Here is a 24,833-nt window from a genome sequence, read left to right as displayed (position 1 = left end):
AATCAATAATTAAAAGTCTATAATCCTTAATAAAAAGTCGGGGCATTACAGTGAAAGAGTAAAACAACCTCCACGCCGGCAGCCGGAGCAAAAACTCCACAACCACCGCGGGGCAACCAACGGAGAACCCCCAGAGCCCAGCCCCAAGCGTGCCTTGGACTGAAAAAGACACCATAGGTACTCCCAAAACCAACCAGCCAAAGCCACCCCCACTTAAGCCACCCAAGTGTTCGAAAGAAAACCCAAGCGAAACCATCACCTTACTTGACGTGTAAAACTATGCGTACCAATATCAGCAGCTACAAGAGCTTTAATCTCAGCAATGCTGTGAGGCCACCAGCCCTCAGAGAGATCTAAGTTCGCCATCGCGTCCGCAGCCGCATTTCCCTCGCTGAAAATATGAGAAACCCTAAAGTTAATATCCGTGAGCTTGCTCAGAGTTGCATGCCAAGCCGCATGGAACCTCCAAGGAATGTTAGAGGATCTATCATGAAGGATCTTAACAACATACATTGAATCCGCCTCGAGCCACAGCTTGTTCCAACCACGTGAATAAGCAATCCCAATGGCAACGATCACCGCCATCAACTCAGCCTCGAAGGCATAGCCTCTGCCACCTTTAAAATGAAAGCAACCTCTAACCACACAAAAATTATCTCTAAAAACATCCCCAGCCGCAATGTCTCCAGGAGACCCTGAAGCAGCCCCATCAGTGTTCACTTTCATCCAATCGTCAATGGGGGGCCACCAATGAACACTAACAAAGTTAGGGGGAGGAGCCGCCCTAACCTTGATGCCGAGAGCACGGGTAATGAGATACTCAGACCAAGTATTGTTGGAATGCCCGAGATGAGAGAAATTAGCATCCAGCTCTTTAAACGAAGCCTTCAAAAAAGTTATCACTCTTTGATGATCAAAGGCTCACCATCAAACACCAGTTTGTTGCGCCTAGTCCAAAGAAACCAAAGCGTCGAAATCACCCCGTACATCCAGCAATTGAGAATGAGAGGGCTAAAAGACAATTCCCATGCCTGAACTAAGAACGAATGAATATCTGGGCACATCATAAGATGAGGAACCTGGAACCAAGTCAAAATCTCAATCCAAATAGGAATAACTCTAGAGCAGCACCAAAAAATATGGTCCACCGACTCTGCATCCTGCCAACAAAGACTGCAGCAAAGACGTGAACCTACAATATAATATTATTGTTGATTGTTTTTTTTTTTTTTGGACTTTGGGGAAGGGGGAGTGGTGGGGTTTGATCCCTGGACTTCACTATTCATAAACAAGAGTTCGCACCGCTTGGTGTCCCCTTGGGGACCGATTGTTTTAGTACTAAAACAATAAAGAAGCGTTGATTTTCGGCACATATACGCCTCTCTCATTTTTGAGGCAATAAAATACTCTCTTTAATTACATGATTATTATACATCAACAAACCTAAGCCTACACTTTCACCACCTAAATCATTATAAATGACACAATGTCACGAATAACACATAGTTATGGTAGCAATAAATCCGATTGCAATATCAAAATTCATCCATTCATTAGCAACCCTTCTGCGAGTATACCTAACTGCCCATTCCGACGTAAATTGAATATAGATGTGAATAAATGTGGACGGCAACTTATATGGCACTATCACATTAGTAGTTGGCATGAGAATCATCTCACAAAATCTCAATTGAAATATTACTACAAATACTTATATGATGTTATTATCTAGATCTAGATACAAAATAGAACACCCAAGAAAAATAAAAATGAAAAGATCTAATTTGACGGGACGGGCTCGATGAGAAGCTGGGTGATGAAACTTTGCATTTCAGGACCTACATGTGTGTACCAATCGCCCTTGCTGTAAATAACCTCAATTATACGGGTGAAATTGAGAATACGATAAAGTGGAGGGTCGGAATTTTAGTTGGTTTGAGGAAGGCCTCATTTATGTCCTTCCACGCTGCCTCAATCCGCTTTTGGAATTCATAAACTGCTTCTGTTTTTGATGTGTTGTGCTCTTCTGTGTAGCACTCCACTATTGAAGGTATGTGCTCTCTTTTTCTCTCAAACTGAGAAAACAAAAAAGATGCGTATACTATTATAAAAGAAGTTATGTTTTTTGAATTTGATTTTGATTAAAAGTATACTGAGTTATTCTAGTTTGAAATTGGAATGCTAAAAGCTTAAATGGAGCTAAAATAGCATTTTCGATAATAATTGAATATTTAAATATTTGGAATTATATATGAAATTATAGAAATGGATCAAATCAAATCGAACAGATCAATTATGTTCAAAGAAAACACATAGGTGACGTCATATATTTTTTTGTCAATTTAATTCAATGGTTCTAAATATATTCTTTTATTTTAAATTGATTCGTGTATTTATATTATTATCACATGATTTACACATCATCAACATGTATTAAAATGGTCAAAATAGAGGAGGAATAAAACAACAACATTTGAATAGAGGGAAATAATAATTTGAAAGGGCGAATAATCTGGTCCAATTTCTTCCGTAGTAAAACTCTCTCTCTCTCTCTCTCTTTTTATCTGGATAAACTCTCTCATGTTAGAAAACGGATTACTTTTTGTTAGAAAATGGAGGTGATTATATAATGGTTTGAGTGTGGTGAGTGATTGTAGTGAAGTGGTGTAGAGAATATTGTGAGTGTAGTGTGTGTAGAAGATAGAGAGAATGATTTTAGAGTGGAGCTCTTGTCTCCAAAGAACTTAGATATTATTAGATAGAGTGATGTTTTTAAGATGTTTGAGATTATGTGAGATTGGTTACAAATGGCTCACAAGAGCTCTATTTATAGGTGTGGGAAGATCTCTCTAGATCCCACTACACTAACTTGTATCTAGAATTCTCTACTAGCATCCACTTAAGGAATTCTCTAGATACTATATAGAAAATATCTAATCTCTAGAATACCATACATGTCCTAGGTATTATTTAGAATACTCTAGAGTAATCTAGCTAGTGGTGAATTCTCTAGAATATACATAGCTTATTCTCACCTAGAATATTCTAGATAAATGCATCACACTTCAATACTCCTCCTTGATGCATTTATCGGTTACTCCAAGCATTCTTCGTAGAAACTGGAATCTGTCCCTTGGTAGTGCTTTTGTGAAGATGTCCGCCAACTGCTCTTCTGTTGGACAATACTTCATCTCGATAAGTTTCTTTGCTTCAACATCTCTCAAGAAGTGATACTTGATGTCGATGTGCTTGGTGCGATTGTGCTGAACTGGATTCTTAGCCATTGCTATAGCTGACTTGTTATCGCAGTAGATCTCTGTCGATGAGTCTTGCGGTTCGCCCATATCCGCTAGTATTCTTCTAAGCCATATAGCATGACATGCTGCTTCGGCTGCTGCAACATACTCAGCTTCTGCTGTTGATAGTGCAACTGAGTCTTGCTTCTTTGATCCCCAAGAAAAAATTCCTGAGCCAAGCTTGAAAGCATAGCCTGATGTGCTTTTCATGTCATCTTGAGATCCAGCCCAATCACTATCACTATATCCACTGATCTGTGAGTCAGACTTTGGTTTATACCAGATACCATAGTTGAGCGTACCTTGCAGGTATCTGAGAAGTCTCTTTGCTGCTCCATAGTGGGTCTCCTTCGGACTTTCCATGAATCTGGATAGAAGGCTTGTTGCATACTTGATGTCAAGCCTCGTTGCCGTCAAATATAGTAAACTCCCAATCAAACTTCGATAGTTGGTAGAATCCGTCGGTCTAGACCCATCTTCTTTCTTCAACTTCTCATTTGGAATGAGAGGTGTAACCACTGGCTTGCAGTCTTGCATCTTGAACTTCTTGAGCATATCTTCAATATACTTCTTTTGTGATAGGAAGATGCCTTCTTCCTCTTGACTTATCTCCATTCCGAGAAAATAGTGCATTAATCCTAAGTCCGTCATCTCAAATGTGCTCATCATGTCTCTCTTGAAATCCTCGATCAATTTTGTGTTATTTCCTGTGACAATTAAGTCATCAACATAAAGAGAGACAATCAGGATGTTCATACCTAGAGTTTTGATGTATAGAGTGGCCTCGTTCTTGCTCCTAATGAATCCTTGACCGGTGAAATATCCATCTATTTTGCTGTACCAGGCTCGTGGCGCTTGTTTGAGCCCATAGAGTGCTTTCTTGAGACGAAGAACTTTGCCTTCTTGCTTTGTGAATCCTTCTGGTTGCTCCACATATATCTTGTCTTTTAGATCTCCATTGAGAAATGCCGACTTAACATCAAGTTGATAGATTTTCCATCTCTTTTGAGCCGCTAGAGCTATGAGTGCTCGAATTGTGTCCATCCGGGATACTGGAGCAAACGTTTCTGTGTAGTCGACTCCTGGTACTTGAGCATATCCTTTTGCGACAAGTCTTGCCTTATGCTTCTGGATCGAACCATCAGGATTCAGCTTTGTCTTGAACACCCATTTGACTCCAATGACTTCCTTGTCACTTGGAAGATCCACCAACTCCCAAGTATCATTCTTTTCTATCATTTTTATCTCCTCCTCCATTGCTTTAATCCAAACGTTCTCTTTGGATGCTTCTGCATAGTTACTTGGCTCCAAAGAACAAAAGTTGCATGTCTCATATATATCAGTGGATTCATATAAATCTGCTAGAGTTCTTACCCGAAAAGGTGGAAAGTCTGGTGAGGAGTCTGAGTCGGATCCACTTGAGGTATTGGCTTTTGAAGAGGACCTTGGTTGGCTTTGTTGATCTTGTTCTCCATGTTCTGTGACTTCTTTTAGGAGTGTAGTTGTTGTCCGCCTTTCAACACTTTCTGTCTCCCAATTCCAGGAGGCTTGTTCGTCAAATTCCACATCTCGACTTGTCACCAACTTCTTGGTCTCAAGATTGTAGATTCTATAACCCTTTGATTTAGAGCTGTAGCCGAGGAAGATTCCCTTCTCCGTCTTATCCTCCAGTTTGTGTCTTCTTGCTGAGGGAATGTGGATGTAGCAGATACTTCCAAAGTCCCTCAAATGTTTGGCTGAAGGCTTTTGCCCTGACCAAGCTTCGATCGGCGTCTTGTTTAGCACGGCCTTTGTTGGACATCGGTTGAGTAGGTAGACTGATGTATACACTGCCTCTGCCTAAAACTTCTTTGGCAATCCTTTCTCCGCCAGCATGGATCTCGCCATCTCCATGACTGTTCGATTCTTTCTTTCCGACACGCCGTTTTGTTGTGGAGTGTAGGCCACCGTTAGTTGATGCTCAACACCTTCATCTTCACAGAACTTGTCAAACTCTTTTGAGTTGTATTCGGTACCTCGATCGCTTCTCAGTTTCTTAATTTTGCGACCACTTTGTTTCTCCACAAAGTTCTTAAATCTCTTGAAGATTCTAAAGACTTCTGATTTTTCTTGGAGAAAATATACCCAAGTCATTCTAGAGTAGTCATCAATAAAGAGTATGAAGTACCTGTTTTGGTTTACTGAAGGTGTGCGCATTGGACCGCAAACGTCGGTGTGGACAAGCTCTAGTATCTCCTTGGCTCGCCATGTTTTCTCCGTTGGAAATGGTTGTCTATGTTGCTTTCCGATCATGCATCCTTCGCATACACCTTCTCTTTCATTTAGAAGAGGCATATCTCTCATCATATTTTTCTGATGAAGTAGCCTCAAGGCATTTAGGTTGAAATGCCCAAATCTCCGGTGCCATAGACTCGTATCGTCGAGTTGAGCCACCATTGCCTTTTGTGGATATTGCCATTGAATGGGAAAGTTTCTATTTTTTCCCATTTTTACTACTGCAATATCTTGGTTATTTTTCTTGTCGTAAATTCGACAAGAATCTTTCTCAAAGTGGAGGGCATATCCATTTTCCATCATTTGGCCAACACTTAATAGACTTTGTGCAAGACGAGGTACTAGGAGAACATTTCTAATAAATCGCGTACCTTTATTAGTTTCAATTGTACCTTTCCCTTTTGTCTCCACCAGTTCTCCATTGCCCATCTTCACCTTCGTCTTGACTGAAGTATCTAACTCACGGAAGATGGTCTCGTTGGATGTCATGTGGTTGCTGCATCCGCTATCGATGTACCATTCTTCTTCTCGTGCTTCCGTTGCCGAATGACATGCATAGAACATGTACTCCTTCTCATTTTGATTTTCTGAATAGTTGGCTTGATGATTTCTTCTATCTCTGCAATCTTTTTCCACATGCCCGAACCTTTTGCAGTTTTTGCACTGTGGCTTTCCTCGATGATAGCAATCCTTCTCCAAGTGATTTGTCTTCTTGCAAATTCCGCATGGTGGAAAATTTGCCTTGCTCTCCTTGTTGCTGGAGCTTCCTTCCTTGTGATTGCTTTTAAAAATTCAGCCGCTCCTTGACTTATTGCCTCTAACGTTGAGTTTGGACTGAAAGGCACTCTCAAGTGAACTTTCATGTCGCCTACTCAATCGTTGCTCGTGTGCTTCCAAGGAACCCATCAGCTCCGCGACAGGCATTTTTGACAAATCTTTTGATTCTTCAATCGCCGCCACTACTGGATCATACTTCTCGGTAAGGCTGATTAAGACCTTCTGTACGATCCTTTCATCGGAGATGTTATCTCCGTATGACCGCATTTGATTGATTATTTCCATTATTCTTGAGAAATAATCTTTTGCGGCTTCTGAATCTTTCATTTTAAGATTCTCTAGTTCTCGCCTTAAACTTTGTAGTTTAATGGTTCGAACTTTAATATTTCCTTGGAACTCCTCCTTAAGGATATCCCAAGCTTCTTTTGCAGTAGTGGCTCGAATAATTCTTGCCATGATAGAATTACTAACAGATTGTTGGAGAAGATAAAGAGCTTTAGCATTTTGTTGCTTTAATTTCTTACGTACCTCGGATGAGGATGTCTTGTCGATATCTTCTCCCGGCATGGTGATTCCTTCTTCAATGACATCCCAAAGATCATGGGATTCAAGGCAAGTCTTCATACGAACACTCCAATAGTCATAGTTTTCTCCATTGAATATTGGAGTCGTGATGGAGAGACTTGACGACGCCATAACGCCCGCTTATGATCGAACAAGCTCTGATGCCACTTGTTAGAAAATGGAGGTGATTATATAATGGTTTGAGTGTGGTGAGTGATTGTAGTGAAGTGGTGTAGAGAATATTGTGAGTGTAGTGTGTGTAGAAGATAGAGAGAATGATTTTAGAGTGGAGCTCTTGTCTCCAAAGAACTTAGATATTATTAGATAGAGTGATGTTTTTAAGATGTTTGAGATTATGTGAGATTGGTTATAAATGGCTCACAAGAGCTCTATTTATAGGTGTGGGAAGATCTCTCTAGATCCCACTACACTAACTTGTATCTAGAATTCTCTACTAGCATCCACTTAAGGAATTCTCTAGATACTATATAGAAAATATCTAATCTCTAGAATATCATACATGTCCTAGGTATTATTTAGAATACTCTAGAGTAATCTAGCTAGTGGTGAATTCTCTAGAATATACATAGCTTATTCTCACCTAGAATATTCTAGATAAATGCATCACACTTCAATACTTTTTGATTAAATCAATTTTAATTTACACATTGCACCACTTGATGCTATAGAATTATCCAAAGCATGGAGACCACGAAATATGATTGAGAAGATAAGATAAAATAATAGAATTATAGATTTGCATTTGCAGTACAATAATTAATAGAATGATTATGTTGATCATTCAATTCTTTAATTATAGATTCTTCAAAAAAAAATCTTTAATTATAGATCACTGATTAAATTAATAATTCACCAAACATATTAGTGAAGTAAAAGTATATGATTAGAATAATTACCTCATGTCCCACAATGTCATCAGTTAACCTGCAAATAATTAAGGCAGCTTTCACAATATCAGGCTTAGATAGCACGAAATCGAAGGCCTCTTTGTCACACTATCTCCCATACCAAGAAATGAGCAAATTATCATTGACGTATACGCACAACTAGCCGTTGCAATCTGCATGTACTCCTCGCTTGTGGGTTTGTACTTTTCTTCCCTCCATTTAACCTCAGCAAAATAGTTTCGAGCGATGACTTTCATCTGTTCATGCCCACACAATAACTTTTTAATTTATTCAATTCTTACTGTACGATATACACAGTGGGATATGTCAATCATGAATATTCAGATATTCTATATCTCATTCTAGCTAGCTCGTAAATTCCCTTGAATAGAATGATAATTCAATAGGGATTACAGTTAAAAATTTATATAACCCTAAAATAATTACAATTTGAATAGACTATAATTGAATAGTTTGCTACCAGATCAGATTAATATGAGCCCAATATTTAGGGCTAACCTCAAAATGAGTGAGTTAGTCTGATCAATTGAAAATTTTATCATTATTTGATTTTCAAATTTCATTACCAAACTTTTAAAAGTTAGTAATAACAAGATTATTTTTCCACATATTTATGGAATGTATTTTGATTCAATATTCTAAAGTTATACTTATCATTTCATTCTCTACGTTTTTATTCTAACGCTTAAAATGAAACATTTAGATGTAAAATTAGAAAATAATAATCATTTAGAAAAAAAAATGTGTATAATTATGTAAGTCCATGTTGAAATGATGAGCTAATTGTTAAAATAGGACAGTAACTTTCAGTGTTTTTCAAAAAATGACTATATATTACGAAATTTAAAAATGATGACCTATATGTTATAGAATTTGATAATGAGGACTATAACTTCCATTTTTTACATTTACACTCCTATAAATGACGACATATAGTAGTGTAAATGAAGACATACAGTAGTGTCAATGTAAAAACTGGAAGTTATAGTCCTGATCATTTTAAAATTCTGTAACATATAGTCCTATTTTTAAAAACCCTGAAAGTTACGATCCTATTTTAACAATTTGCTCTTGAAATGACACTTATTTAATGTGGGTATTCATTTATTATAATTATAAAATTATTAAAATAAATTTATTAATTATTTTTTAGTAGTATAATTTTTCGAGCCCGAGTGACCCATGGGTTACCCTAAAACTCGAAAGATTAGGTTAGAGTTGAGAATTATTAGCCTAAAAAAAATTATAACACCCGAAGATCTATTCATAACCAAATAGCCCGATAATCTAAAAAAGTTAAGTAAAACCTGAATTGGTTGATACGATTGACATTTCTATATGGAGAGTTTGTGTTATGTGTGTGCGTGAGTATGTGCGAATATTTCGTGCATTTTATAATTATAAAACATCGACTCGTGTTTAGGGGAAAAAATGTAAAAAAGTTGTTATGTTTTGGTAATTACTGCTTCAATTCCATAGCTAGGCGATATGAAGTTCCCTCTTTGATCATATGTTCCTCAATTTCTTGAAAGGTTTCCAAGAGTGCCTTGTAAAAATCCTTCATATAGTCGGGAAGTTTGTCCAAACATGATAAGCTCCACCTGCAAATCAATCCATTTTGTAATGAAATAGAAATTAATACATATATACGTGCTCTTCAACTCAATCTTAGTAGGCCGATGAATTCTAAATAAGGAAATCTAACCTTTCCATTGCTACCATGAAGAGTTGCAATTCATCGAAAGTAGCATACGCGTCGAAAGTATCATCAATAATTGACGATATTGCTAGAATTTTGGTCAAAAAGTTTCTAGCCTTAGCAAATTTTGGTTCGAAATAGACTTCCAATATCCAAAAATAGCTCTCAACCATTCGATCTCTTGCGTAAAATAATTTTGTTGGAACCTCCAAATCTTTCCACCACCTGCACGTTTTCATGAATTAACAGTATAATCTTAACATACCTAAACCAAAGTAAAGTAACTTCAACACAAAATAAAATGTAATCAAACAAAAAACAATTTTTTTAAAAAAAAAGAAACACATGCACGGTGTTTTTCAAAACTGACCTAGAGAGGTCGCTCAACTCGTGTTTGTGCATAGCCTGCAGCAGGTTGAAATCCAACTTAGCAAGAGCGAGCAGTTTTGGATGATGAGAGGCGTATTGGGCGTAGATGGAGATGTAGTGCCTGGCCTCCACACGTGTGAGCCCTCTCCGATTAGAGTGTTGGTGCAGCGCGTGGTCGACTTGTTCAGCTATGGGATTGCTCAGACACGGCAGAGCCGACTCTAGAAGTTTCCGACTAGAAACGTACCCATCGTCCAGAATATCTTCGCCCTTGACTCTCAGATGCGTCGCCTCAAAATATTCGAGGATTCCCATAATGTCCTGGGGAGCCTTCAAACCGCCTTCTTCGGCATCCTTAAACTTGTCCAACATTCCTGCTCGATCATTATTAATTCATTCACTATATATATGCAGATGATTATGTCATTATGAATTACTTACTAGATGAAATTGTGTATCCGTCTTGCCTGAGGAGGCGGAAAGCAAGGGCAGTGGTGTACAAATCATAGTCATGTTCATCATTGCAAAAATGTAGAAAAATATGGGAGAGAGCTGGGTGGATCTCCTCCTCAAAATGATACTCGATGCCTAATCTTTGTATCGCATCCACCAACTTCAGTAGCCTTTGATGCTTCATTTAGCTCCCCTTTCACTTCCTCCTTTAGCTTCTCAACCAAATCTTTTTCACCACCCTACATCACACAAATGTATATATATATAGTATAGTACGTACATGAAATCTGGTATCGAGAATTGTACGTGTTACCGTGCATGGGTCGGGGGTGTAGGCCAGGAAGCGGTCTCCCCATACATTTGGGTGATAATTTTCAAGAGGCCGACTCATCCCAACGCTTTCATTTTTCGACTCCATCTTCTCATAATTTTGAGGGACTCCATCTGCTTTCTATAAATACATGCAACTTTTAGTTACTCATTTGGATTTTCTCAATAGATATCGTCCATCTATATGACAATCACTACATGCACGTGTTTCATGTATTCCCACAATACTAGCTATATTCTGGACTTTATTTCTTTTAAGAGCATCCGCATCGCTCTACACGATGCGGCCTACTCGAGTAGAGGCGGCATCGTGTAGGGCGATGCAGCCCCTTCCTACTCGAGGGATGCACGATAGAACGGGTAGGGGGAATTGAAGCTTTATGCGGGCGCGTTCTATGCACGCGCCGAATGAAAAAATAAAAAAATAAAAATAAAAATTTAAAATTATCTGACCATTTTTGGCATTTTCCATTTTTTTTTAAATCGGTCCATTTGTCCGTTTGACATTTTCCTTTTTTTTTTCTTTCTCTTCTTTAAATTCTCTTCCTTCCTCTTTCATTTCGACCATCTTCTACTCCACCATCTCCTCTCCACCATCTTCAATCTTCTTCTTCTCTCTACAATTTTCATGGATCCACACAACCCAAACTACTATGATCTAAATTGGTGCCCCGATCTTTTCAGCGACTATCATCCCGATATGGAGGGATGTAACTTGGGGGATGATCCTCCAGCCGACGAGAAGGAACCACCGGTAGCCCATAGTGTCGCCAAATCGAAGAAAGGCAGCCGGAGGAAGGAAATCGCCTACAAGATCAAGCATGACAAGCTGGCGGCGACGGAGAAAGGAAAGACTATCCGTCATACCTACACCCTCGAGGAGACGGACCTCATCGTCCTAATTTGGACGATGGAGACCAACGACGCCATCCGTGGGGCCGATCAAAAGGGGGAGACGTACTGGACACGGATTGTCGACCGTGTCAACCCCCTCATCGGCGCCAACCTCAAGCACTGCCAAATTCAAGGGCACTGGGCCCGAGTGAGCCAAGATGTGCGGCTCTGAGAGAATATTTGGGTGGAGATGCGCACCCGGTGGCCTTCCGACCATTCTGACGATATGCTCCGGGACAAGGCCCAAATCCTCTTCAAAAGTCAGAGCCCAAATAAGGCCGCCTTCAAATATTGGAACGCGTGGAAAATTCTCCGTGTCAACCACAAGTTCAAATCGATGTACCTCGAGGGAGACATGCATTCCTCCAAGAGGACAAAGACTACCGAGGAGGGCGGCTTCACCACCTCGGCGTCGGGCGAGGAGATCTCGTCTTCCCGGTCGATTGAAAATAAGGCGGCGAAGGTGGCGGCGAGAGCGGCAAATGCGAAGGGGAAGGGGAAGGCGGCAAGCTCCGAGCAACCATCAGAATTAGGGCTGCCAAGGGCCAACCGGAACCGGCCGGTTCGACCCTGAACCGGCCCGATAGTCAACGGTTCCAACCCGGACCATTGACCACCGGGCCGGTTCAGGGCCGAGCCGCCGGTAGTTAAGGGCCGGTTTAGGTTCAAGCATTTGTCGACCCTGAACCGCCGGTTCGGACGCGTAGGCCACTCAATTTTAATATATATATTAAAATTGAGCTCAAGCCATTAATTATTATTTTTTCCCCCTTTTAGACAACTCTCTTTCGGAATTATTATAATGAATTAGTTATTTAGTTATTAGTTTACTTATTCAATTTTGAAGATTGTAATTTGTATCCTTGTAATATTTTTTTTGTACATAGAATAAATTCAATAAAGATATCAATTTTTATGCATTATTTTGATTGTCAATGTGTTAGAATTATTTTTCTTTTATTGTATTTCAATTTTCAACACAATTCATTTAATTTAAAAAAATATTTTGATTGTCAACTTTATAAGTTTGTAACTTGTTATAAATTTTAAAAAAATGACATGATATTGATTAAGATGACACAAGTATTACTTAAAAATTAAGATGACATAAAAAAATATTATTTAAAAAATATATTAATTGTCATGTTTATAAATTTTCAACACAAGTCATTTAATTTAAAAATATGACATAAAAAATATTACATGTTTATATGAAAAAAGAATACAAAAAAAAAATTCATCACAAATCATTTAATTTCATAAAAAAGAATACAAAAAAAATAAAAAAAAGGAAAAAAAAGCCAGGGAACCGTCGATTTTTGGCCCGGAACCGCTGGTTTCCGGCTCGGCCCGGAACCGTCGGTTCAGGGTTCGAAAACCGGCCCTTCAAATTTTAGATGGGCCGGTTCAGGTTCATGAAATTTTTGAACCTGAACCGCCGGCGGTTCCTGAACCGGTGGCAGCCCTAATCGGAATACAAAGAGGCATTGGAGCGGTCCGACCAGAACTTGTAAAAAATCACCGCCGAGTACGCCAAGAAAAATGAGCTTAAGGAAAAGGATCTCCTGCTCAAGGAGAAGGAGAAGGAGCTCAATATGCAGCTCCTCAGCTTGGATACGACGCATATGAGCGATGCGCTAAGGAGGAGACACGAGTACATGGTCCAAGAAATGCTCAAGCGTCGTGGACTTATCTAGAGTAGGATTTTAATTTATGTAATTTTAATTATGTTTTTAAGTTTTTTTAATGTATTTTTTAGGATTTTTATTTTAATGGAAATTTAATTATTAGTAAAATGTGTTATTTAAATTTGAGCAATTAAAATTAAATGAAAAGTATAAAAATCAAAACTAAAAAAATCAAGTAGGCTATCATGTAATTCCAATGCGGCCTCCTTACTCAATCATGTGGTCCACTCCTATCAAGTAGGCTATCATGTAATCCCAATGCGGATGCTCTAAGGTATATATATAATTTGACTTTTGCTTTTATTAATGGGTGATGAAAAAAGAAATATGGTGAGTACTTGGATTAGTTTTTACATAGCTTGGCTGAAGTTAAAAATGTGTTTAAGCACAAATTCCTATTAAGAACATAATTTGTTTTGTATAATTGTCTTTCATAGAAACAAAAACATATACCCATTCAACATTATTTCTATTTGCGATCACATTAAATCGTTGGAATGCGATATATCACCCTATGTTAAAATTTCATTGCAATGACAACAATCGATTTAACGCGATCTTAATGTTTCGGATTATTGATGATAAAATTAATATGGTATAATTATGATGTATTTGTTTATGCCTGATCAAAGTCGACAGTACTCCCGATCTTTTTCAATGATCCGAATGGGCAATTCAGATCACGTTTAAAAGCAACATGCAACATAAGAAAAATGTGGTGGAAAAATACTTCTACTTCTACCACATTTAAAAGTCACGGAAGGAATATGAAGCAACTAAGCTAAGCGAGAGGAGCGCATTGATTGTTAGCACGTGCTCACACCATTCTTCCGCGTTTCTTCGGTGTTAAATAAAGGCCAATTTCTTATGAAATTACAATTATGTCCATCCCTATTATTATTATTTTATTTTTTGGAGAGTCGTCCATCCCTATTTAGCTTTTAGTTTAGGATGATATATTTTTATTGGAAAAAACCATCTTTTAGCTTAGGATGATTAACCCTTCACTACTTTTGATTTTAGCTTTTACTTACTCTCATCCGCCTAACTTGTGCTAAGACCAAACGCCTAGATGTGTGCTCGCTTGCATTATGTGTGTAAATAAATTAAGTTAATCAGATGTGATGCGCGAATAAAGTATTTGTGAAATTTGAATTCGTAATTTTCAACTATTATACATATCGAATGGTTCAAAATAAACATGAAATTTTCGACTTCGAGATCCTTTACCATGATTTTCGATTTTAATTTTCCTAATTACTTTTATTACATTTCATGTTAGCACTCTATGAGTTTGAATGCAACTTATTTCATGTATTATTTACCAAATTTTATTGAAATTTAAACTCGTATTTCATAACATGGGAAATATACATGTTTAAAAGTTATGTAGGGAGATAACCCTATTACTAGGATTGGATATCGACACATAACTATATACAACTTGATACTTCCCTCATTCCATCAAAATAGACCCTTTCATATATTAATAAAATACATTCAATATTTTTTGAAAATTATATACTCTCTTCGTCTTCGAATATATGTAATATTATGAAATTTATTTTTTCCCCTTTTAAGTGTCGTATTGCTAGATTTTAGAATAAAATTATACCCCCTCCGTCTCACAAAAACATGAACAAAGAGACAAGCACGGGTTTTAAGAAATGTTAGTTGAGAGTTAAAGTTAGTGGAAAATAGGTCCCACTTTAAAAGGTGTTGTGAGAGTAATGAATTAATTAAGGAAAAGTAGTGGTGGGCCATGATGTACTAAAATGAAAAGGTTCATGTTTTTGTGAGACACCCCAAAATGGAAAAACGTTCATGTTTTTGTGAGACGGAGGGAGTATTAAACTTTCAATTATACTCTTATCTTAAATTTAGGAAAATAATAAAAATTTGAAAAAATAAAAAAAAAATCAAATTTAAAAAATCTAACCATTTTTGGCATTTTCCAATTTTTTTTTTTTTTAAATCGGTCCATTTGACCATTTGACATTTTCCTTTTTTCTTTTTTTCTCTTCTTTAAATTCCCTTTCTTCCTCTTTCATTTCCACCATCTTCTACTCCACCATCTCCTCTCCACCATCTTCAATCTTCTTCTTCTCTCTACAATTTCCATGGATTCACACAACCCAAACTACTATGATCTAAATTGGTGCCCCGATCTCTCCGGCGACTATCATCCCTATATGGAGGGATGTAACTTGGGGGATGATCCTCCAACCGACGAGAAGGAACCATCGGTAGCCCATAATGCCGCCAAATCGAAGAAAGGCAGCCGGAGGAAGGAAATCGCCTACAAGATCAAGCATGGCAAGCAGGCGCTGGCGGCGGCAGAGGAAGGAAAGACTATCCGTCAACCTACGCCCTCGAGGAGACGGACCTCATCGTCCAAATTTGGATGAAGGAGACCAATGACGCCATCTGTGTGATCAAAGGGGGAGGCGTACTGGACACGGATTGTCAACCGTGTCAACCCCCTCATCGGCGCCAACCTCAAGCACCGCCAAATTCAAGGGCACTGGGCCCAAGTGAGCCAAGATGTGCGGCTCTGAGAGAATATTTGGGTGGAGACGCGCGCCCGGTGGCCTTCCGACCATTCTGACGATATGCTCCGGGACAAGGCCCAAATCCTCTTCAAAAGTCAGAGCCCAAATAAAGCCGCCTTCAACTATTGGAACGCGTGGAAAATTCTCCGTGTCAACCACAAGTTCAAATCGATGTATCTCGAGGGAGACGTGCATTCCTCTAAGAGGACAAAGACTACCGAGGAGGGAGACTTCACCACCTCGGCGTCGGGCGAGGAGATCTCGTCTTCCTGACCGATTGGAAACAAGGCGGCGAAGGTGACGGCGAGAGCGGCGAATGCGAAGGAGAAGGGGAAGGCGGCAAGCTCCGATGTCACGACCGGCCTTAATTAATGATAATTAAGCCGGGAAAACCATGACTGGGGAAAGGAAATTAAGAAGCGGGTTTAGAAAGGGGCGCATAAAAGAATACTCAAAGAACTTGAATACGCGTGAAATATTCCTTAAAAGGAAAAATGCATAGTTAGAGGCTTGACTAAAACATAATCAGCGTTTGCAGCGGAAGGCATCACTGAAATAATCAGTGTTTACAGCGGAAAGCATAACTGAGATACATGTATGAAGACATGTATCCTTTCTGAGCCTACTTTAAGTTCGACAAAAGCTCCATTCAGCATTACTTCATCGCCCATCACAGCTCAACCTGCACAAACATAAACACACGAAGGGCTAAGTACAAGAGTACTTAGTGGGCAGTTGCCAAAACTAAAGCATAACATAACATCAACAACTAAACAAAACATCGCATAAGAGGCATAAGTTTCTTTCAAATCCTTTGCTCATTAAACATTTCCAAATTCATAATCAGCATGAGCGCATTCTTCATCATTAACAATCATAAACAAGCATCGCATAAGAGGCGTGAGTGCATTCTTCAAATCCTTTGCTCACTAACATCTCCAGAATCATAAACAGCATGAGTGCATTCTTCATCATTAACAATCATAAACATTGATAAACAAGCATCGTGTCGTGGAGAAGGCCTTCCCCAACGAACACGGGCATCGCACCGTGAGGGGGGCCTCCCTCAGCGGTCACGGCATCGTACTATTGAGGGAGGCCTCCCCCAATAGACGCTAACATTGTACCGTCGAGGGTGGTTTCCCCCGACGGACGCTGGAACACTGGCATACTGGCATCGCGCCGCGAGGGAGGCCTCCCTCAGCGGACACGGGCATCGCGCCGTGAGGAAGGCCCTCCTCAGCGGACACGGCATCGTACTGTTGAGGGAGGCCTCCCCCAACAGACGCAAGCATCAAACACAGGCATAAACTTATTAGCGTAAAGCATTCAAGCGTAATTCACATAAGGCATAAATAGCATAGCGTAAATCATTTAGCGTGAAGCATAAAGCTTAACTCATTTTGGCAAAGTAAAGCATAAAACTTGCATAGTTCTTAATAGCATTTTATTTTACGCGTAAGAAATTGCCCACCTGATAGCAAGGTTTTGCTAAGGTACTGTGACTCCTTGTGTAGTTCTTACTCTCGCACTTGACCTTGAAGGTTTGTGGGTTGTTGAATGAACTGAGAAAATCTTGAAGTTGCTTCGTTTGATTGATGAACTGTTTGCTGAACTTGAGTAGTTTTAACTAGGGTGATAACTTGAGTGTTTCGGCCGAACGAACTGAAACTGTTCTCTGAACTTTTGGATGAAAATGAGATGAGAGTGAATATTGCATTTGTTGGGTGTTTGGCATTAATAGGAAGATGAGCATCGCATACTTGAGTATGCTAGCAAAGTGTGCAGAGATAGGGTGGCTGGAGGTTGAGACTTGGGGGAACATGGCAGCATTGGAGGGCGGCTGAAGAGATGGGAGTGCAGAGGGTGGTCGGCTGCACACTCATTTTCTTTCTACTAGCTTTATTGACTTTTCTATCTCTCTTCTTTCTTTGTAAATAAGAGTATACTCCTGCAGCACTCTACTTTTCAACTTTCTCTCTTTCTTTGATTGTTGTGCCAACTTGAGTGAGTGGCAGTAAGGTGGCCACGTAAATTCAACCTTGTAATATACTAAACAATTTTCCCCAAGCTGGGAACTAGACTGTATTCCGTGAACTGTAAATAAAATACTGGATTCGACTTTCAATCATCGCATTTCTGTATCTGCTTAATATCTCTTTCCTTGTTTTCAAAATTGAAATAATGTAATATAACTTAAATTAAATCCGTAGATTTAACCTGCGTTGCAGTCGGAATAATTCCTCGACTTCTAGTAGCACTAATAAAATATAACTGCTTTTGTTTCTCGATTAATAAATAACATGACTTCGCTAAGTCAGTTATAACTTGGAAATACTAATTATTGAATAGCTCAATAATCCCCGTCGTGTTTTTCTCATGCATACAAAAGCATAAAGCTAAAATAATACTTCGTCTCTGATAAAAAAAATCAGGATCATAAACTGGGTTCATATATAACTGGCAACTGGGTTCTATTTACTGAAAGATACGATATTAACTATCGCATTACTGGATTTAAATAATATAAAAAGAGCGGGTCACTACATTCGAGCAACCATCGGAATACAAAGAGGCATTGGAGCGGTCCGATCAGAACTTGAAAAAAATCGTCGCCGAGTACGCCAAGAAGAATGAGCTCAAGGAGAAGGATCTCCTGCTCAAGGAGAAGGAGAACGAGCTCAAGGAGAAGGAGCTCAATATGCAGCTCCTCAGCTTGGATACGACGCATATTTGCGATGCGCTAAGGAGGGGACACGAGTACATGGTCCAAGAAATGCTCAAGCGTCGTGGACTTATCTAGAGTATGATTTTAATTTATGTAATTTTAATTATGTTTTTAAGTTTTTTTTAATGTATTTTTTAGGATTTTTATTTTAATGGAAATTTAATTATTAGTAAAATGTGTTATTTAAATTTGAGCAATTAAAAATAAATGAAAAATATAAAAATCAAAACTAAAAAAATCAAGTAGGCTATCATGTAATTCCAATGCGGCATCCTTACTCAATGTGGTTCACTCCTATCAAGTAGGCTATCATGTAATCCCAATGCGGATGCTCTCAGATATATATATAAGAAACAATGGTGTCAAATGGCTACATTGAAGATGCAAGAACAATATTTGGCCACTAATTGAAAAAATACAAATTATGGCCATTAATTAGGCAATATGCCTAATATACCCCTAAGTCAATTTTTTTTTTTACTTCCCCTGCCTTGTCTACCCCCCAGACCCCCGACCCCACCCACCCACCCCCAAGCCAAATTTTTTTTTTACTTCCCCTACCTTGTCTACCCCGCAGACCCCCGACCCCACCCACCCCCAAGCCAAAAAAAAAAGAATTTTTTTTACTCCCACTGCCCTGCCTACCCCCCAGACCCCCGACCCTACCCACCCCACCCTCCCCCCCACCCCCAAGCCAATTTTTTTTTACTCCCCCTAGATAAAAATAAATCAAATTTTACTTTTGTTATTTTATTTTATGGCACTATTAGTGCTATAAGTGCCAAAAGGACCTTTTTAAACACTTTACTAGGGTTTAGATATTCCATTTAGAGTTTACATTATCCATTTAGGGTTTAGATGTTCCATTTAGGGTTTAAATGTTCCATTTAGAGTTTAGATAATGTTGTTGTTTCTATATTTGTTCTGCATGTTTGGCACTTATGGCACTCATAATACCATAAGTGCTAAAAAGACCATTTCACTTTTATTTTATTTTGGATTTTCGTTGGCACTTATGGCACTATTAGTGCCATAAGTGCTATAAAATAAAATAACAAAAGTAAAATTTGATTTATTTTTATCTAGGGGGAGTAATTTTTTTTTTTTTTTTGGCTTGGGGGTGGGTGGGGTCGGGGGTCTGGGGGCTAGACAGGGCAGGGGGAGTAATTTTTTTTTTCTTTTGGCTTGGGGGAGGGGGTGAGTGGGGTCGGGGGTCTGGGGGGTAGACAGGGCAGGGGGAGTAAAAAAAATTTCGTTGGCACTTAATTATGACACTTATATAGTGCCATAAGTGCCTAACCCGACCCGCGTGCCTGATCCTACTCGGCACGCGACCCGCGCTCCTGACCCTACTCAGTCCGCCCAATTAAGGGCAAAAACGTCCCAAAGCTATAAAATGGCCAAAATTTATGTTTTTTCAATGAGTGGCCATAATTTGTGTTTTATGATTCATTTTGACTATTTCAAAATTTTACTTTATATATAATTTGACTTTTGCTTTTATTAATGGGTGATGAAAAAAGAAATATGATGAGTACTTGGATTATTTTTTACATAGCTTGGCTGAAGTTAAAAATGTGTTTAAGCACAAATTCCTATTAAGAACATAATTTGTTTTGTATAATTGTCTTTCATAGAAACAAAAACATATACCCATTCAACATTATTTCTATTTGCGATCACATTAAATCGTTGGAATGCGATATATCACCCTATGTTAAAATTTCATTGCAATGACAACAATCGATTTAACGCGATCTTAATGTTTCGGATTATTGATGATAAAATTAATTTGGTATAATTATGATGTATTTGTTTGTGCCTGATCAAAGTCGACAGTACTCCCGATCTTTTTCAATGATCCGAGTGGGCAATTCAGATCACGTTTAAAAGCAACATGCAACATAAGAAAAATGTGGTGGAAAAATACTTCTACTTCTACCACATCATCATAAAATGATTTGATCGATTTTGTTGATGAAAGGGGGTAACCATCTAATAATAGGGTACACATTTTTTAATTGCAAGATAACAATCGGATTAGCATGATGTTAATGTTGTAGTTGCAAGGATAATTAATAAAATGTACTCAACTCCGTGTATTAAAAGTATGACACTTTTGGTGGGAAAAGATTTTAATAAAATTGGTGATGATTTTCATATAATGGAGAAAGGGTCCCACCATTTTAAAATGGTTGAGATTGATTTAGGGGTGGTTTTTTTGTAAATAAGAGGTATGTGCAAGGATAAAAGATAAGGAAAATATATAAGGTCATGTTTTGGAAAAGAAAATGTCATACTTTTGGTGGATACAAAAATGTCATGCTTTTTGTGGACGATTGGAGTAATTTTTAACTCTCTTTTTTTTTTTTTTGCAAAATATTGTGTACGGTTAACCGCATACTATGCGGCCGGGTCGCCCGATCCGACCCGTAATGAGAAAATATAAAAGGCCTTTTCATTTTCTCAGCCAAACCCTAATCGTCTATTAAAAGTAAATATTCTTATTAGGGTTCGAGATTTAGTGTTAAGGGTTTAGGGTTTAGTGTTTCGAATTTAGGGTTTAATTTTCAGGGTTTAGCGTTTAGAAAATATAATATTTTATATTGAATGAAGTTAAATACTTATATTAACATAGGTATACATTGTGCGAATAAATGTATATCTTATGCATATTAAACATAAATATTCCTATTAGGGTTCAAGATTTTGTATTTAGGGTTTAGGGTTTTGGGTTTAGAAAATATAATACTCCCTCCGTCCGCCAAGATTATGGCAAATTGCTTGGGCACAAGTTTTAATAAAATTGGTGATGATTTGATGTAGTGGAGAAAGGGTCCCACCACTTTATGAGATGTGTGGTTGAGATTGAATTTGAGGTGGGTTTTTTGTAAATAAAGGGTGTTAGTAAGGATAAAATATTAAAGAGGACCATTGCCTTAAAAGGAAAGTGACATAATCTTGGCGGACGCCCGATATAGTAATTGTGACATAATCTTGGCGGACGGAGGGAGTACTTTATATTGAATGAAGGTAAATATTTAAATTAATATAAGTATACATTAGTGGTAACAAATGTATATCTTATGCTTATTAAAGGTAAATATTCATATTAGGGTTCAAGATTTAGCGTTCAGGGTTTAGGGTTTAGAAAATATAATACTTTATATTGAATAAAGGTAAATACTTATATTAACATAGGTATACATTAATTTGTGCTAACAAATGTACATTTTATACTTATGAAAAGTAACTATAATCTTAATAAAAAAAATTATTCATATGAAGAAATGTAATATTTCAAAATTATTATTTTTTTCACAAAAATTGCTATTTTTACTCATGAAAATTTATAATTTTAATTATTGTCTCAAGTAATTATAGTCGTAAGAAAAAATAACCATTGATATGAATAAAGTTAATATTTTTTTAAAAAGAAGTAAATGGAAAAGATAGAATAAAAGTAATTATTGTCTTAATAAACAGTAATTATTCATATGAAGAAATGTAATATTTCAAAATTATTAATTTTTTCACGACAATTGTTATTTTTATTCACGAAAACTTGTAAAATTATTGAAATGATGAAAAGTAACGCTTCAAAAATATTACTTTTATTTTTGTCAATAATTACTTTATGTCATAATAATAATTACTTCGGAATAATGTATAAATAAAAAGAATACTCCCTCCGTCCACGAAAGAACTTCCTATCTTTCCTTTTTGGGACGTCCACAAAAGAACTTCCTACCTATTTTTGGACTATACTCCACCACTTATAATCCTCTTACTTTTCACTTTTCACAACTCCCAATATTAATTATAACACTTTTTCACCATTCCCAATACACTCAACTACCTTTTATCAATATATTCAATAATATTTTTTCTTAAAACTCGTGCCACTCCCTCTTAGGAAGTTCTTTCATGGACGGAGGGAGTATAAAAAAGAGTTCAATAGAAAAATAGAAATTAAAAAAAATAGAGAAAAAAACGGTGACAGAAAAAAAAAATGAAATCCAAAAAAGTAAAGGAAAAAACGCTGAAAATAAAAACAAAGCCTGTGGGTTTCAAACCCAATGCCATTGTATAGAAAGTAAGACAACTTACCCACTAGACTAGGAACTTATTTTGTTAATCTACTTTAACATATTTTATTCATTCTTTCCAACTTACGCGGGTCAGGGTCAACCGCATGGTTGACCCTATCTAGCATGCCATAAATGAGCATTGTCGTTGCTACTAATCTTATTTATATATGAACAGATTAAACAAATAAATCTTTAACTCTCTTACCAGTATGGATGACATCTGCCTTGAGCTCTTGAATGTTCTTTAAAAACTTCACGTCGTGTGGACCGAAAAGCACGTAGTTTCCAGTAGCCACAGCATTTGCAACTGAAAATAAATTCTTCTTCATCCCACGTACATGAAACACACTCTTGAGTGTGATTAGATCTTTGTCTCCTTCGTCGATAACAATAGTGCCTTCACTCTTAACCGGATGGACTGTATTGTCTGCTGTCACAATGGCCTCACCACCATTGTATTCTTGGATGCTTGAAAATTTGGAGTCATCTCCAGTGAGATGATGGCCACAGCCGGAGTCAACAATCCAATCGTCTTCAAAATTGATGGAAGCTAGCGCATCGACTTGTCTTGTTTCTGCCACAAAACACTTTCCCCAATCTTCTTCTTCTTCAACCCTTTCTGCTTCAGCCATATTTTCTTCTTTTAGCTTCGGCCGACAGAACCTTTTGATATGCCCTATTCTGCCACATCAATAGCATTTGAAAACCCTTTTGTGATTTTCAGATGATTCATCTTTGCTCTCATTCAAGCTATTAGAGTTTTGCTTTTCTTTAAAAAATTTATATGGCTGGAACGATTTCTTCGTTGCCACTAGAGCTTGAGTTTCTCCTTCCTTGATAGAGACATTAGCCATTTGTTTAGCTAACATCTCTTGTGAAGAAAGTAGATTCTCAAATTCTTCCAAAGATGGTTGTGTTGCCCATCCTTGTATCGACGTCACATACGAAATGTATTCTGGCTTTAGTCCTCGAATGATATATCTTCTAATACGTGCTTCAGAAATTGCTTCTTCTGGATTTAGGAGAGAAATTTCTGAACATAAATTTTTAACCTTGAGAAAGTACTCACCAATAGAAAGATTGCCTTGCGTGGTGTTCGCGAGCTCATTCTCGAAAATTTGCAGTCGGGCTTCGTCTTTTTTGTTGAACTAGCAGACAGAACGTGCGTTGCACGTTTAACTAATGTCATTTTATATGTTGAAAGTTAAATATATATATATATATATATATATATATTATTTTATAGTTTGAAATATTTTTAATTGTATCGAATCCAATGAGATAACCCTCAATAACTAATTTTTATTACTATTATTTTAATTTAGGGACGAACATCTAGACGTGTGTAATTTTAATCTATAATATATGTGATGTGTGGCGACTTCATAGCTATGCATATGCGTGTGCAGATTCTAATCCAACTTCGAACCAGGCGTGTATATATAAATGACTGGTGTTCTCATTAAAAGGATACTTCTTATAAATAAAAGTATTAGTATTTATTATGAATTAAATTATAATTTTTAGCATAAGTTTGAAGTTCAAGTGGATTGTCACGCGATGTTTTCAAATGTAATAACGAATTAACAATCATACCAAAAAATGTATATTAAAATCAACAAATATTTTAAAAATTAAAAATGCATATTGCTATCTCCAAAAACAACAAAAAAAAAATTAATTTTGAAATTCCAGCTGCATGTCGAGTGTCTTCAACACAATGTGAATCAATTGCATCTTTCTGATTCTTCATGATTTTGTTGTCGTGTTAAACATGTAAATATACTTTTATCGATGCATAAAACAATATATAAAATATTTTTAAAATTAAAAAATTACATGCGATCAAAACTTGAGTGTAGACAATATTTTTTGTCTTGTATCTGTTATGGTCGGCTTAATCAACACTTTAGTAGTAGACATTGAAGTTCCTTGTGATAGAGCAACATATAGTTGTCCATGAGAAAGCTTCTTGTGCAAATACTCATCGTGCGTCTTGAAATTGTTTGATTTCATCAACTTGATGCGGCTCATCATCTTGGGTCATATGAACTGCCACCCTATTATGTCCCTTATAGATATATTTGTACAAATACTTAACAACTGTGACACCAGAGCATACCTTGACATTAATATGACAGTTGTATCTGGACAATAGATGTGCATTATATGGTACAACCCATTGGTTG

The 24,833-nt window shown here is 37.5% G+C and overlaps 2 protein-coding genes across 2 annotated transcripts in view; one reads left to right on the top strand and one right to left on the bottom strand.

Annotated features, from left to right (window-relative positions):
* The window catches only part of LOC131025745 (uncharacterized), a 774,387-nt gene that overhangs the window by 466,741 nt on the left and 282,813 nt on the right, over positions 1–24,833 (top strand). The gene's annotated exons all lie outside the window — the stretch shown is intronic.
* LOC131026294 (bicyclogermacrene synthase-like) lies at positions 1,627–10,779 on the bottom strand. The gene is given in 11 exon segments (XM_057956119.1): positions 1,627–1,925; positions 1,928–2,075; positions 7,829–7,923; positions 7,926–8,076; positions 9,304–9,323; positions 9,326–9,441; positions 9,546–9,764; positions 9,910–10,282; positions 10,350–10,534; positions 10,536–10,600; positions 10,675–10,779. Coding segments are annotated over 11 exon segments (1,623 nt in total). The 3' UTR covers positions 1,627–1,779.

The sequence above is a fragment of the Salvia miltiorrhiza genome, chromosome 5, assembly GCF_028751815.1.
Source record: "Salvia miltiorrhiza cultivar Shanhuang (shh) chromosome 5, IMPLAD_Smil_shh, whole genome shotgun sequence".
NCBI lineage: Eukaryota > Viridiplantae > Streptophyta > Magnoliopsida > Lamiales > Lamiaceae > Salvia > Salvia miltiorrhiza.
This window is presented reverse-complemented; position numbering and strand designations above follow the sequence as displayed.